The following is a 16,660-nucleotide window of genomic DNA, read 5'->3' as shown; positions in this document are numbered from 1 at the left end:
ACAACAGTTGAACAATTGAGCCAAAAATTCTTCAGAAACTATCACAAAAGCTTTTGAATGGTTCTCACAGTAGAGGTAGAAAAGTCCACGAAACAGTGTCTCAAATGGAAACATTCCTCTGTAACTGTATCATCCATAGGCTTTCATTTATTATTTAGGCACAGTAAACTTATAATGTATCTTAAGTTTGGACACAATTAACATTTAATTTTGGGGGAAAAAAACATATAGATTGTCTTCAAATTATATAACATGAAAGGCACTGTGGAATGCGCCAAAATCCAAAAGAGGTCAAACTGTTCTATAATGGGTTCAGGTCAGGCAAAAAGGTTGATCAAAAATGAGAGTATGACAGACAGCGGAGAAAAACAGAGAGGAGGAAAAGCTTGGATATGACTGTTAGTCATCTGAGCAGGATCTTTCCACCTGCAACAGACATTATAAGACTATATTAAACAATAAAAGACACCACCATAAGAATAAGAACTCAATCAGAAGACAGTACATTACTGACACGACACACAAAGAAATGAGAGCAGAGCTAGTTGTCATAGAACAGACAGGAAAAGAGCAGAAAAATATTCAATGAGCATGCTTACCAAAATGACAACAAACTGGGACAATTTGGCAATTGTCAAATTAAACATTGTTTTAGAACAGAACAGAAAGATATGCTAAAATCATACAGGAAAAAATTAGACTGAAATTACTAATTAAGTCTTTGGTAAGGATAGACCGATAGTTGCTGGACAAACGTGTGAATCCTACACTTTAGACAAAAAAGAGAGCAAAGAAGATACATTTTCCACCTACTCTGTATTAAATATATTAAGTGAGAGAGAAACGACTGAAATAAAACTTTAACAGTAATCTCTTACTGTACATAACAACAACTGCTGGATATATACTGTAGTATTTGATCACAAGAATACGCAATATGTAACTTATTTTATCTGTGATATCTTCTCTAGGAAAAGGGGTGTGTAAAGTTTGGTATCAAAGCCTGGTAACTAGAAGGAGTCGCACATGAATTAAGTGTGTGACAATGCTGACTATAGTGTTATGATCCAGACACAAATATTAACTTAAAAGAGCCAGCAAATCAGCCCAAAAGCTGATCATATTGGAAGGCATAACTACAAATATGGTCTGCTGTAACCATTTTCCAACTCTGCTCATACTGACAACTAAAGTAGTCACACACTGAGAGACACACATTTGTTCCATTAGCTCTGCAGCTGTAACACATTCTAATGCAGGGAGGGTGACAACAGGCAAATTTCTTTAGTATGTTTTTAAATATGGGAATTGACTTTGCTACAATAGCATTCCTATCCCTTGAAAGCAAGCAAAGTTACCAGACTTTGAGAGTTCAGAGTCAGGCTTGTCAAGGCTATAATGGAGTTGGCAAGTGCTAAAAGCGTATCTTTTGTCAGCTACGCGTTAGCAGCTCAGTGAAATGCTAACCACGATAACAAATTTTGATATTCATAAACTGTTTAGCTAGGCAATTACTGATTTTACAGCATGCCTTGGAGGTTACTCGTGTTTTTATATTGTTGACAAAGTTCAGCTCAAAACCAATCATTCTGCTGAAAGGCTTGAAAAATATGTTTACAAGCATGCATACAGATTCTCACCAACACCACAAAAATTCCACAGAGCAAATTTCCATACTGTACTGCACAACACAATGCAAAAAGGAGACAACAGATATGTACAAATAGTTAAATGTCGACATTTAAGAAAGACATGAGGGTTTTATGGGTTATGAAGGGCTAGCTGACAAAGACAATTCAATGACGCGCTATGACGGGAAGGGATGTAATAGTATATCTTCATTTGTCTGAAATTCTCTATATGGTGAGTTAAAATTTCAAATAAGCAGAAAGAGTCCCTGTATTTCAGCTTGAGCTCCTTGCAAAAAGCGTTTAGTTGTCCTGAGGCTTCATCTATAATAGTATTCAACAACAGCAACTAATGGATGAAATGACCTCTTTTGCTTTCCTTTTTTGTGTTATGTCCAGCCATCAGTCTATCTGCACATCTAAGATGGATGCAGACAAACGGAGCTTGGCTCCGCATTACCTTTTCACTACATTTTCGTATGGTAGAGGTCAGTTCGCTCACTACCATATCTATACACTTCAGAGTGGGTTCCTTCAGCTTTTGGATCTGCTTTTTCACTATGGCCTCAAAGGCCAAGTCAGGAGTAAACAGGCCCGTCCTGCAGAGGAAGTTGGGTGGCACGAAAGAGAGAAGGAGAGAAAGAGAGAGAAGAGACAGAGGGACGAAAACGAACAAAAGAGGACAGATGGGAAGAGACACACATGTGCACAGAGAAATTGAAACAGGAAGACAAAGCAACGTGGAGAAAGACAGAGAGAGTGAAAGATAGACAGAGGGAGGGAAAGAGCGTGAATGAGAGAGTAAACGGAAGGCAGGGAGTGAAGAAGAAGGCCCACACAAGAGATGTGCCCAAAAACAGAAGAGGAAGAGATGAGGAAACATTGAAATAAGCAAAAGAGCAAAGGAGAGAGAAGGAAACCGGGACAGGGGAAGGTTGGAGGGACAGGTAAACAGCACAGAGGGAGAAAATGCAAGTGAGACATTTGGTATCTCCTTAAGCCATCCAATATGGTCTCAAGGTCCTCCTCTCATATTCAAAAGAAAGAGAGGAAAACCTAAGCCCACCCTGTCCAGCGGACAATAGTTCAGAGCCATGAGCTGTGAGACTGCAGCTTAGCACTCCAGAGGCAGTTACTTTGCTCAGTGTGTTCCCCTCCCTGTGACCATTGGAGGTCTCAAAAAGAGCGTGATGTTACTGACTGCTGCAAGGAGCCACACTGCAGTCCCACAAGCGGAAGTCTGGATACTAAAGGTCTGATATGTGCACATAAATTGAGGCTATTTACCTCTCACACTAGCTTATGTATGTCTGATACCACATACATACAACTCCTTTATGACTGTGAGCAGCAAACATGTTGCTTTTGGCTGCCTGTCAGGTAGTAATTAATAAACATATCGCTATTAGTAATATTATGGATCCTGAGATTGTGTACAATAGAGAAATGCTCCTGTTCAAATGGTTTCTGTCACAGTGACATAGCAGTGCTTCTCCAGTATCAAGACTCCCCTTTTTTGCACAGTTAGCTATTGTGGCTGTGCTGAAGCCATTCTTCCTTGTCCCTCCCATCCAAAGTACGCATACACAAACACACAAACACACAGCTCACTCCCACAAGCCCCCCCCCCTCACAATCCAGCGACAGCAGGAGTGGAGTTGGCAGGTAGGGCAGAGGTGCTTGTGGGGCAAAGGGTAGGTGATAGCAAGTCTTTTGGGGTTTAGGGGACAAGAACCCTTCACCAGAGCTTTACCTTCTTGGTACACTGCCTAACAGTATTGATTAGCTCAGAAATGACCATATCCACACATTTCTGGCATGGTTCTTTAATCTTCGCAATCTGCCTTTTCACAATGGTCTCAAAGGCCATGTCCGGGGTGAAGAGCCCAGTTCTGCCCGGCAAAGAGAAATTGGCCAGGCCCAAGAAAAAAAAAGAAAGAAAAATAAAAAAGGAGAGAAAAAGAGTGGAAGCAGGGCAGAAAGTGTTAAGTGTTAATCAAAAAAGAAAGCCCTCCCCACACCCCTCAATGAGGAAAAAACACACATGGAAAATCAAAACGAGCAGAAAGCGCTCATAAATGTACTGTTACTGATAACAACCATCACCAAATAGTTTGTAGAAAAAACAATTTGTCCAGTGGTGTTTTTCTTGACTCAGATATTTATAAGTAAACACACCTATGTCTGTCAGCACAATGGGCTGGATTCACTACTCTAATTATGGCAACTAATGCGCAGGAAAATAATAGGCAGAAGCAAATAGTCCCCTACTGGCAGAAAAAATACTACTCTACTGTGATGTGAGGGTGATGTCATAATCAGTCTTATTTAATAACAAATTATAAATTTTACCCCATGGATAAGAAAATAAATAAACTAAGCTTTATGTTGCGCTCTTTATGTTGTGCTCTTTAATTAGAAGTCAATAGCTTTGCCTTTTTAGTAAATCCAGCCCAAGGTTGTTTATCAGTTAGCATCAACGTAAGTGAAAGGGTTCATCAGCCATCTGGTTATTTCACATCTGGACAGTGTACTACTGTAAATGTCAATAACTATTGCAAGGCAACACTATACAGATACTTCTAGTCCACAAAAAAGTGAATTGGGTTTATATGGAAGTTAATATCAAGATGCCCACCTCATAAATCAAAGACCAGCACTGACCATACATACACTCCCCAGAAATTACCACACAGAATGTCTCCCATGCCTGCCTGCCTGTCCAGTAAGGCTCCCTTTTTAAAATTGAATCTGTGTACAGACTGAAGGCTTTAGCACTCAATTCTGAGTTTTTGCTCATCAATTCTTTGTCTGGTTGTTCATTTTGATGTCCACGTCATATTGATATTGCTATGAACATGGTGGGTTTTCTGATCAACTCTAAGATGATTTCTGGGAATTGGCTGCAATTACATCAGCACAGGATAACAGGGACAAAAAGACCCAGCATTGTGGCTGATATTGTCTTTGCTGTCTTCCTTTTTTCAACAGTCCCACTCATTCAGTGTCAGAATGAGACTGACCTGTCACATGGAGAGTGAAAATCATTTTAGCCCAGCGCCAGATTAGCACTGAACAATTCCAATTTTTTGCTTCACACTCAGGTCATGTGCAGGTCACAGGGCTAGGAATCAGATTTTGTACAGCCTACAAACTTGATCTTAAAACAAAACTGGAAAGATGAGATACTATATGATTTTTTTTTGAGAGTCAGTCAGTTACAGTCAAACCTGATAAGACTGCACTTGACCAGATCTAGTTGCCATGCGTGTGCTAAATCAGACTGCTCTGTCTCTTGGGGGGAGTTGTGGAGGTGGTAACAGTGGTGACGTTCCCATTTAAATGGGACAATTAAAAATGAAAAGCATCTTCTATTCAACAGCACACCAAATAAAGAGCCATTAGGCATCGCAGCTGGAGCTGTCTGTAACCCATATCTGTTGGCTCCAAAACCTGTCAAGTTTTATTCCTTTGTCAAATTATTTAATAACCTGTATAGAACAATTTCATACAGATTATGAAATAATTATATATATATAAGCAATTTGCACAAATTTACAAATTTATTGAAATAATACTTTTAAAGAATTTCCAAATTCCTTTCTCCGCTTTGGTCAATACCATCTGACAACACAGACAGGCTAGGTTTCACCGGACAGACAAGACAGACATTGAGACAGTTTAGGTCAAAGAGAATAAGGAGCATTATCTCTCCCCAGAGAGATCACAGGTATCTCTCTCTGTTCTCCCTGCTGGAGTGCAATGTCCTTGATTAGCAGATGAGCGGAATGGCATGGGTCTTTGTGTTTGAGTGATTAGATGTATCTGACTCAGGCTATGTTGGTGGCACAGACAGAAAGGGCAAACAGGAAAGGTAACAGACGTGCCTGATGCCGTGAATGTTCTTGATGGCGTAGCTGATCTCCTTGCGAAGCTCTTTCTCATCAAATTCCATCTGCAGACAAAAGAGCGGGGTAGCAGATATGAATGCACAATATAACGACAGTATTATAAATACAGAATACCCTCAGTAAAACTGATGTTTTTAAGACTTACCCAGGTGACCAAAAACACAACTCTATTAAGTTTGATCTGTTTAAATCCTTGATAATTTGGTGGCTAATATAAGTATAAAACCACATCACAACACAAAATGTTGAGGATGAGATAAAAGTGACTGAATGCCTATACGAGTTCATATATGAAATTATAAGATCTTCCAAATAATTTCATGAGGACTAAAGCCCAGTGCACACTGCCTATAAAACTCCCAGCAAACGTGAACAACTCCCACCACTCCAACGCTGACAATTGTTTTTAAAGTGTTTGGAAAGCCAACTACAAACTGCTTCAACATCATCCAACAGATTACATTCTTATTGTCAGCAAATTTTTGCTTTTCTTTTCAGTTGCTCTTGATCTTATTCATGATGTTTTATCTGAAATAACTTTTGTTGAGTGATGCGGAGCGTACAAGAGAGAAGTGGTAGAGAAGACAATAACTCTTGAATGGACAGAATCAGGGAACCCATCCCAATCTATGTCATGAATGGAGGATAGAGGATATACATTTTGAACTTTTCCCACTGTGCCCCGGAACCACTATTTAGTCATCTCCTACAGCTCTGGTTTCTCTCCCCCTGTTATAACAAGTGCCTGCTCCTGATCTTAAGTCCAAAGCCCAGCCCTTGCAATTAGAGTTGGCAAGAAAACAGCCTGTGCTGCTACAGAAACAGAGTGCGCAGTGAGGCTTTTCTCTTTTAACTCCAAACACAGACTGAACAAGTTGTATCTGACATAAAGGCTTGAACATTGCCCCATAAATCTGAGTAAACCCCAAAGAGCCACGTCACACTGACAATGTACTGTTTGTGTTTGTTAATGTTTGTTAGGAGTTATCTGGCTAGTGTGAAAGGGGCTTAAGTGAGTTCTGAGTTCAGCACCTAGAGTAATGTGTATTACATTCCATTGTGATAAAGGGTAAAATTTCAGATGTAAATATGCGATATTAGCATTTACAACAGTACAGTCTTTAAGAATAAGCTGCAGAGACAGACAGAAGTATCCCATGTGGCAGATTGAATGTCAAGCCCAACCAAAGCCTTCCTGTTGGACCACTCCAGACTGACTGTTTTATTGTGTAAATATGTATGTCGGTGTGTGTGTGTGTGTGTGTGTGTGTGTGTGTGTGTTTGAGGCATTTTTTTTCCAGAGTGGGAAGCTGGAATGTTTTACTCATAAAGCTCTGCGATCTAGACCTCAAGGGAGGCGCGAGCCTAAGCCATGACTCACTCTGTGGCTGTTAAGTGATAGCAGAGAGACCCCAGTACTGCCACAGCAGGGACGGCACAGATCGCAGTGCACCAGTAAAGGCCGATGTCTACCGCACCTTGACTTTATGTTTATCTTGAGTGTCAGGGAAAACTGACTAGTTACAGATTTGTTTGGTTTGATCTACGTGAGATTGTGCAATTGTTGCTCAGATATAAGATTAACGGCCTAGCTGGTAATCTGCCTTTGTGGAAAACTTTCTTCACAAGTAAGATGAGTCAAATATTAGAGCTTAACAAGGATCAAAAACACTCTGAATAAGTTATGCTTTAACACTTCGACGTGTTTTGATTTTTGTTGGAACGACCTTTGTAAAGCAACCCTAGGCATTAGGAGATACTTAGATTAAATGTTTTGGAAAGCAGGGTACAACACTAACTGTACACACATCTAGAAGTCCAAATTAATTGCTTGGTTAGATGGATATAACTGTGGACCAGTTTGCCATCTCTACATACCTTGACCAGCTCGAAAGGGAAACGCTCATGAAAGATGCGGTTGATCCTGGCTCCACCCGACAGCTCGTAGGTGTCGATCTGATCGCCAGAGCCTTCGATGCGTTTATCAAAGTCCACCGAGAACTGCTGCACCATCCTGAAAACATGATGAGGGAGAGCTATCTGAGCCACAAAAAATGATCTCACAAGGTTCAAATTCTGTTTTGTGTTATGCGTATTAAAGTCTTTGTCCATGTGCTTATGAGTCAAGGTCTGTGCATGTATGAGTTGTGTTTGTCTGGTCGTATAAAAGTTATAATGCATGTAAATTAATAAAGTCACATCTTGTCTGGAGTATTCCTCAAAGTCAGACTGAGTTACTGACTGCAGCAAGGCCTTGGTCTTGCGGGATGGGTCATCGGGACGGAAATTTTTGTATTCCTCCACCTCCTTCTCAATGGACAGCAGCTGGCTCTGGAGCTTTTGCCGCAACCCAGGGAGGGTATCACGGATGTGATTGGTCAGTTGCTATAGGGGAGAGTTGAATAGGAGATTAAATGCAATAAATAGGTTTGTGTCCATTCAGCTTTTGTTACTAAATTGGACATTGGCCCAAAAAGGACAGCGGTCCAAGAATCCTTTTTGAACATTGATAAGTACTAAATTTCAAAGTACTCTTCATACAAACCACCAGAGTGCATACCTGGTTGAGCACCTTCTGCAGATAAGGTGTACCCATGCGGTCAGCCAGGTGTCTGTAGGCAGGGTGGGATAGGAAGAACTTCCTCTCTGCTCCCATGGCAGCATTAATGTCCTTCTTCCCATCAATGTCTTTCTGACTGCGGTTAACAACCCCAATGTAACCTGAGGAGATATGCAAAGACAAATGAGGAATGAAACAGAATTCCAAACTGCTCCTGATAGCCTAACACAGTCAAGAAGGAAAGAAAGAAAGAAAGAAAGAAAGAAAGAAAGAAAGAAAGAAAGAAAGAAAGAAAGAAAGAAAGAAACGTGACTGTCTCACTCTAGTTAAGTTCTTTGGAGTATTTCTTCTCAGCATGACAAACTTTAAGCTTCAAAGCCACAGGGCTTATGAAATACGGCTGTGGTTTACCATGATAAGTCATACTACGTGGGTGACTGACAAAGACACAGAAAAGGTAAAGACACGATATGATGGGAAAACATTTAGCATAGGGCCCTTGCTCTGCCTGTGATCTGACAGAAAACTGGTGTGTCAGCACAATGCATTCAAGGGTTTCCAATAAATTTTCTTTACAGCAACAAAACGAAGACATTTTTTCCAGATGTTTCACTGAAATCAAGACATTGTTTTTCCTTCTCTCTGTTTTTCACTCTCATTCTGTCTCTGTTGGATTGATACAGTGGCTGCTGTTGCATTAAGCATCAAAGTTTCCGCTAGAGGGAAACACTGAGAACACCGTGTTCTTTTTTTGACCTGGTTTTTTTTTTTTTTTTTTTTTTTTTTTTGAGGGGAGGGCGGGAGGATTAGTGCTTCTTTCTTCACTCCTAATAGAATCCTGACAAGCCTCATATCAGTTATCAAAAGACCCAAAAGATCACAATCATAAAGTTTCAATCAGTATCTAAAGTTGATTCTAGCATTGCAGCACAGCCCTGCAGTATCGAGTCAGGGTGTTGACATTGATCTCACACTGTTATGATACACACTGTTATGATGTTAGCCCTGTTTATCTTGACACACTGAAATTGGTTCAAAAATGAAATTTACATCCCTCTCCCCAAAAAACACCTTAGTCAAAACACTAAATGAATAGATACATATATTTTTTACAAAGGTTTTATGTCTGTCTTCAAAATGCAGGTCACCACTTGAACTGCACAGTAAACTTTTACTGCACAGTAAATTTTAAAAATTATTTTAAATGCTTGTTAACAAACCTTGCATGTATCAAATAACATACAGTACGGCAGGTTTTTGGGGGTCCCATCTCATGAATTGTCACAATGAGAGTCTTATTTGAGAGTCTCATATTTGATATGCATGACATCATAGATTTTAAGCAGAGGAAAAAATGGGAAATGGCTCTCAAACCAACTAAATATTTGGTCAGTTAAGCACTCATTTTCACCCAGTGCTAAATATACATGTTGACATGTGACTCAAATTACATCACATCAAACCATGGTCAGCCATGTCAGTCAGTATGTGAAGTCCCCCATGGTAAAATGGAACATTCTTATAGCTAGTTTGGTCTGTGTATGATGTTCTGTTCCAAAGCAGGTGCAAAGTGCTCTTAGTGTGTGTGTGTGTGTTAGAAGTGTCTTTAGTTTGCATGTCTCACCTCGACGCAGTGGCAACAGCTTGTTCTCCAAAATATCTCGTGCATCAGTCCCCTCATCCATCAGATCCAGTTTAGTGATCACACCAATAGTCCGCACACCTGAATAGACACACACAAGTGTATACATACCTGCACAAAATAATACTGTGTTTTCCACACACCCACAGCACGAAAGATGTGGCATGAGTGAAAAAATCCAAGGGCCAAAGTTGGAAAATTGCTTGGTTAACAATTTGGTTGCATGTTGTCTGGTATCACCAAATCTACAATTACAAACCACTTTCCTATCAAAGGTTATTAGGAAGGGGCACCAGGAAAAACGGAAAGATGAAAGCATCCAACAAATGTAAAAGCCTGGAATTAGGCTATTAGTTTGGCTAACCTGGACTTGGCGAGACCTTCAAGATATTATAATTTGGCATTGAAGGAAGGAAGCATATGTAGACGACAATGTGGTGGTGGACCTTTGATGTTAGATGCTATCAGTGTGCTATCAAATCTCATAAAATCTCATAAAACATCACAAGAAAAAGATGCAATCCCACTGGAGTGGCAAGGAGAGAATGTGAAAAGTACTGAAAACTGACTTGTTAATTATTGTAGCACATTTAAACAAAAAACATACTTATAATTAAAAAATAAGTAATTTCAGCTGATTCATTTGAATAATTATTAAAGTAAAGCATGTCATTGCATACACAGCTATAGAGTGCCAAATATAACACATCCGTAATGTGGCACACAGGAACCCCGCCAAGAACATACCACACCTGCAATACTACATACATCATTCTTGATTTTCAGCTCAATTGCAGTGCCACTCTTTCTATGAATGTGTCTATGTCAGCTTTTACTGACTTCTAGGACACTCACCCTGTGGGTCAACTTCTTTGGCGATCTTGAGGGCATCAGAGTTAGCGAGATCTGAGTTGGCAGGAGACACTGCCAACAGCAGGCAGTTCTCCTTTGTCACAAATTGCATCAGCATGTCCCTGATCTGGAACTCAATGTCAGCTGGCTGATCACCTACTGGCACTTTGGTCATTCCTGGCAGATCCACCAAAGTCAAGTTCAACACTTAAAGGAGGGAATGACAATGAGCAAGGGAGAGAGAAAGAGAAGATAATTCACTTTTATTGGTAGGGACTAGGACGACAAACAGTAAAATGAGGAGTAAGACTACGTGAAACTAGCTGGATCTAACCGAACCACTTCAAATGATTTTGGTGTTAGAATGTGCTTCTATCCACACAGGTTTTGATTAGCTCAGGACGGGTCAGGCTAAAGATAGGTGAGGCTACGCTGATGACAATTACTTTCTCAATCACTGCTATGACAAATCAAGTTGCCATGCAGTTGAGTGGTAAACCAGCTTTAAAAAATGTTCTTGACTGACCGTCAGACTCATCATGCGAGTGTGTCATGTAAAAAGGAGTAGAAATGAATTATGTGTACCATTTGGGGAATAAACACGCAGGTTTATGGGCACGGGTGAGATGCCCTTATTCTGACCGGTGACACGGTCTGTCTCAGCCTCGATCTCCTGCCGAACCTCATCAAAGTCTGTGAACTTCTTGCCCTTGCAATGCAGGAACTCAGCATATTCTGAGGGAGGGGTGCATTAAAGGGGAGACAGAGTTAAAAGAGGAGAGAGTGGGGAAGGAAGAAAACACAAGATAATCACAAAGTATCAAAGTTTATAGTCCATTCATCAAAAAGTAAAGCAATATCACTGTAAGTACAATGCTTACAGGAAATAATCCACAATTAACGTAATATACATGTTGTACTATAAATCTGATATCTGGTGCAGATATATACACTAGATGGCAGTGTTTTTCAGAGTTCAATAATGAAAAAAGGTTACCATGGGCAAAACAAGCCTGACACCCAAATTTGTCTAAGCTCTCAGCATTAGCATTTTCAAGCATGAAAAAAGAGACTCAGTTTGAGGTAATAAATTTGGGTTTTGGACAAGCATATTATGCTACAATAATATTACTGCAACCAGATAATAACATCTGGCTTTTCTATTTGACTCTTAATCTAGTGAACAGCATTCCTAAAGAAGGTTTAAGCCAAGTCCATGATAAACTTGGATTCAGACTAGAGGCTTTCCTTTCTGAGAGCAATTCAGGCAATGGGCCTAACTGATAGTCATATTTGATACTACACTCAGATTTAAAAATAAAAGGCATGAATTGAAGTATTTTTGCTTAAGAAGACCTTTAACATGTTGACTATTTAAGAGAGATTTGATCTCTCCTCATTTCTCCTCATTAGGTTAGGAGTCATGAGCAAATGGTCTTGTTGAAGCAACTGAGACGGTAAAACCAAGTCTTCTAAGACGGGAGGGATGTTGTTCACATTCTTGCAGAAATAATGTTTGAGGGCCATCTAAAGCACAATCATATCAATCAATTCTCAAGTTCTTTCGTCACAGGAGGCTCACTGAAGAATGTCATAAACAAGAATTGTGTTGTAGAATTTTAAATTAAACTTTAGACAAACACTCTTTATCTTACATCTTACATCCCCTCAATCCTCAAAATTTTGCTCATTTTAAGATAAAAGTTCTGATTCGTGGGATGGTCTTGCAGGGAAATGACACTAACCTGTCGGAGAGTTGATGAGCTGCAGAACTAGGGGGCGGCGGGTGACAATGCCAGAGCCACGGGGGAGGAAGTCCCTGTGATACACACAAGGAAGAGGAAGGATACAGATCAGAATACAGCCAAACAGCAGTAACTGATGAAGACCTTCTGTCTACGTATGAGAGGACTGAAGACTTCATCACATCTCAGTATTTAAACTAAACAGAATGCATACAAGATAATGATGTCCCGCAAGCCAAGGGAATATTTGGTTTCTATGAAATTTAAAAAAAAAAAAACTTCTGTTCTCACTGGACGTGTTGTTTTGTTCTGAGACATAGTGTGGTCTCACCTTCTGTCATAATGTTCCCTGGTCCAAGCTAAAAGACTTGTGATTTTGTTCAATATTGCAACTGTTCACAAAAGTATTTCATAGTTTTGTATCCCAGAGTGATACAAAACAAATTTAATCTTTAGCAAAATGTAATTCAAGGTCTGATGTGCCAGTTTATAGTTCATAAACATGCGCTGTTGGTAGTCTGCTGGCACACAACATAACAATATCTATACGGACAGGTTTTGAAATGTGAACTAAAATGAAATGGCAGCAGGAAAACAGTGAAATAATACTATTAGTATAGTGAAGTCCCTGAATAAAGATAAGCAGTCAAATCTAAATGATATCAAATGAACCTCAGAGCCATCACGTTGTACACCAAGTTTCAGAAGAACGCCCCAAAAGAGTTGCCTAACAACTGGCTTGAGCCTGATGATGGCTAAAAACAAGCCTCATCTCCCTACACCTCCATGACAGGCTCGTTACAAAATGATGGCTCTGTGACAAACCATCAGCAGCCTGTAACCTGACCACAGATGGCCCGCTCTGAGCTTTTCAAGAACAACAAAATGTTATTCGAAACAAATATCCAGCCAGCTATTAACGAGCATCACTAATCTAAATGCTATTGACTGCTTCTGGAGCAAAAATCATAATACAAAGCTTGTATGTATGCTCAGGATGACTTTGTAGTTATGCTTGTGGTGTGGTGCTTACTCATCTTGTCTGTCATATGTCAAAGTCGTCTTGTCAAATTCACATGTCATATGCGTAGTGTTTGTGTGTGTGTATGTATGGTATATGTGGTTTGTGTAAAATTAGAGTAGCGTATTACACTTGGATGGAGCAGTTGCGGGGCTAATCCTGATCAGCGTTGACTGACTGTTACTGCAGTTTCCAAGAATGGCAATTTTAACTGAACCTGTGTGTATGTGTATGTGTGTGTGTGTGTGTGTTGTGTCTTTAGTGTTGCTATTGTCTGTTTATGGATGTAGTGTCTTTAAGCTTTGAGTCGTGTGCTTAAGCTTTAATGCACCGATTAATGCACTGTGCAGTAATGTCTGTTGACCATTTCTGTATTGCTCATATGGACACACTCCATAATGGCACTCCCTGGAATCTGCTTGAAATAGTTGTGGTTTATCGTCATTTAAAAAAGCAATAGCAACAAGCCTCAGTATGCCCCAGATGTATGTGCAGAGACTTGTGTCAAGCATTTTCATACCAAGTGAATAAGAATGTTGACTTTCAGTTTCAGTAAACTGCCTTTGTCAAAACTATTTAATGAGGCTCCTGTCCGTATTAAATTGTCATACAGACAGCAACATCCAGCGTGTAACACAGATATACTTGTGCCGAGGAAATGGCAAGTTCTATCATATACTCTGTGGTATTTATATTGCAGAGCTTTCAAATGCAGCAGAACTGGCCTCCTGTCAATCATAGTAACAGACATGCACAAAATATTGCTGTTTGCTGAGATGGATGGCTGTTTTATAAAAACTGTTTCCAGAAATTGTGCCTTTGTGCATGACACTGCAAGCCTCTCCACAGGTGAAATGAAAGCCTTGCACCCTCTTTTCTCCTTCTCTGACACCCGACAGAGGCCAGATGGCAGTAGTTGCAGGTGCCTGTGACAACCCCACCCTCAGAAACAACACCATATGGAGAGTCCATATGGGACAGGCAAGTCCCAAGCAAACACCAGCCTGTCCATCATTACACCGCAGACCAGACCCGGGCAAGGAGCACCCATGCAAACACACACACACACAAACACATACATTCTTTCCAACAAACAAACACACTGCACTCAAATCAGCACATATTAAACATATTCTCCGGTGTTCTATCATGCATACTCACAACGATATATACTCCCACTTGTTCAGAAACAAACACAAGTATTTAGATTTGTACATGTGTTTATATACACCTTGACCACTAAAAAGCATCGAAGATTTCTCTTGGAAATAGCAGGGGGAGAAGAGCATATTTTTCTCTCCATCTTTCTATTTTCCCATCCCCCACCTGGAAGGCTGTGGAATACAGACCTCCCACCCTGACTAATCCCATTGGATATGCTTCTCCTCCTCTCCTTCTCCTGCACAGTAATCACCTGTCACTTACCTAACCTTATCACAGCCAACAGCAACCACAACCACAAAACATCACACAGACGTCACCACAAAGAGAGAAAAAAATGAAGAGTGGACACTAACAGACAGATACACACAGAGGACAGAGAGCAAAGAGAGACAGGTGAAATGAGAGACAGAGAAGTAAAGAGGGAAGGAGAGAGATGAAAAAAATGGGCATAATGAGGGGAACAACAGTCGAGAGGGAAAAATATGGTACAGAGAGAGAGAGAGAGAGAGAGAGAGAGAGAGAGAGTGATAAAAAGGGCAACAAAAAGAGAGGGATAGGGAAGAGAGAGAAAGTAGTGACAGAGGTTCCAGTAAAGGATTGATGAAGGACACACAGATGACTGAAGCTGTTTGTGTGTATCCTTCATCTCTTTTATGTTAAACACACAAAGAGCACGATGAGTAAACAAAGAGCGGCACCAAGCAAGTTACTCAGTGTGAGAGAATAACAAAGAATCCACAACAGAATTATGGACTGACATTTTGCAATAGCCTACAAACATTTTAAGCAGTCACCAAAAAATCAGTCTCATTTTCTTTCTTCTAAAACTGCATGACTAAATAAAATATTCCCAGACTCATTGCATGCACCAATTATTATGCAGGTCCTGCAGCAGTAATTTGTCATAATACCACGGTTTACAGGTGAGAGACAGGTGACAGGTGAACTTCAGAGAGGGCACTGAAGCCAAAGGTCAGAGGGACAAAAGTCTGACTGACAAATGCAGAGGTTGAGATAAGTTATGTTTCAGATAGCATAGCACCACCTTATCTTTTTGGTCACCCAGTGTGCACACGTACACACACGTACATGCCCAACACACAAAGCATGAAGTGCCATAAAAGGGTGCATTGCAATGACAAGTGGTTTGAGGTTTGTTCAGATTGTATGTCTAATAAAGAGAACAATAACAGTTCATAGTTATGTGTTTACACGTAATTCACAGTACACTCACAAGTACATCTGCTCACAAGTAGACCTGCTCATCGTTAAAATTCACTGTAGAAGATGACATAACATCTTGACTCAGCCGTTGCTCGAACAAACATTATGTAATTGCCTATTTCTGGCCAGAGACGCAAACAGGCAGGTCATTATGATGTGGCCGTACAAGCCAGCGGCAGTGCGCACAATTCCTCTTTCACTGATTAAACAGCGCCTACTGTTGATGTGATTCACTTCTACAGATGAGATTACAGTGAAAGAACCAATGAGACTGCACATTGTTGTAGGGTGGCAGGACAACAGATTAAAGCTTCAACGAGAGTGAATGAGAGAGTTTATATCTACAGGCCTGTAGACCATCAGATTAGTGATAATCCTGTTGAGCAGTGTGAGAGCAAGCTCAAGTAGCACTCCCTCTCTCCCCACTCTCTCTCTCTCTCTCTCTCTATCTCCCCTTTCCCCCTCAGACACCACAGCTGTGTGCACCTTCTGTGAAGGTCTGGTATCAGTCCAGTCAATTATGTGATTGAGGTATGGAAAAACATACATCCATGCCTGGATCAGTTTTCTTTGCTGAGTTGTCCTCCATGTTTTTGTATGTCATAGAAAGCAATGAGAATTTCCCTCACAATGCAGAGAATTCATATTTACGTATGAGGGAACTCATTTCACATTTGAAAAACATAATCAGAACGTTTTAATTCTGCCTCTTTAATTATACAACAGAGCTTAAGCATAATCTCTTAGCCTTTAAAGATTGATTGATATTCCTTTCCTGAAAGGTTCTTTTCAGCAGTTAAGTCGATGCATTCTGAGAAATGCATGTACATCGAGAGAAGCATTCATTATAACATGTGGTTTCTCATCAATCAAGTTTTATAACCAAAATTAAAGATTCCTTGTCCAGGAAAAA

General features: G+C 40.2%; 1 protein-coding gene across 4 annotated transcripts in view; it reads right to left on the bottom strand.

Moving 5' to 3' along the window:
• The window catches only part of dnm1a (dynamin 1a), a 51,238-nt gene that overhangs the window by 27,181 nt on the left and 7,397 nt on the right, over nucleotides 1-16,660 (bottom strand). For 3 of the 4 annotated variants that reach the window (XM_030767302.1, XM_030767303.1, XM_030767305.1), the window contains exons 2-10: nucleotides 12,339-12,412; nucleotides 11,179-11,328; nucleotides 10,597-10,800; nucleotides 9,724-9,822; nucleotides 8,100-8,260; nucleotides 7,782-7,924; nucleotides 7,418-7,553; nucleotides 5,516-5,583; nucleotides 3,382-3,520 (exon numbers count right to left, since the gene is read on the bottom strand). In XM_030767302.1, the coding sequence (XP_030623162.1) occupies nucleotides 3,382-3,520; nucleotides 5,516-5,583; nucleotides 7,418-7,553; nucleotides 7,782-7,924; nucleotides 8,100-8,260; nucleotides 9,724-9,822; nucleotides 10,597-10,800; nucleotides 11,179-11,328; nucleotides 12,339-12,412 (1,174 nt within the window). Of the gene's footprint in view, nucleotides 1-2,088; nucleotides 2,228-3,381; nucleotides 3,521-5,515; nucleotides 5,584-7,417; nucleotides 7,554-7,781; nucleotides 7,925-8,099; nucleotides 8,261-9,723; nucleotides 9,823-10,596; nucleotides 10,801-11,178; nucleotides 11,329-12,338; nucleotides 12,413-16,660 lie in introns of all 4 variants that reach the window. The other variant, XM_030767304.1, reaches the window with a different exon arrangement.

The sequence above is a fragment of the Chanos chanos genome, chromosome 3 (genome assembly GCF_902362185.1).
Source record: "Chanos chanos chromosome 3, fChaCha1.1, whole genome shotgun sequence".
In the NCBI taxonomy this organism is placed as follows: domain Eukaryota; kingdom Metazoa; phylum Chordata; class Actinopteri; order Gonorynchiformes; family Chanidae; genus Chanos; species Chanos chanos.
This window is presented reverse-complemented; position numbering and strand designations above follow the sequence as displayed.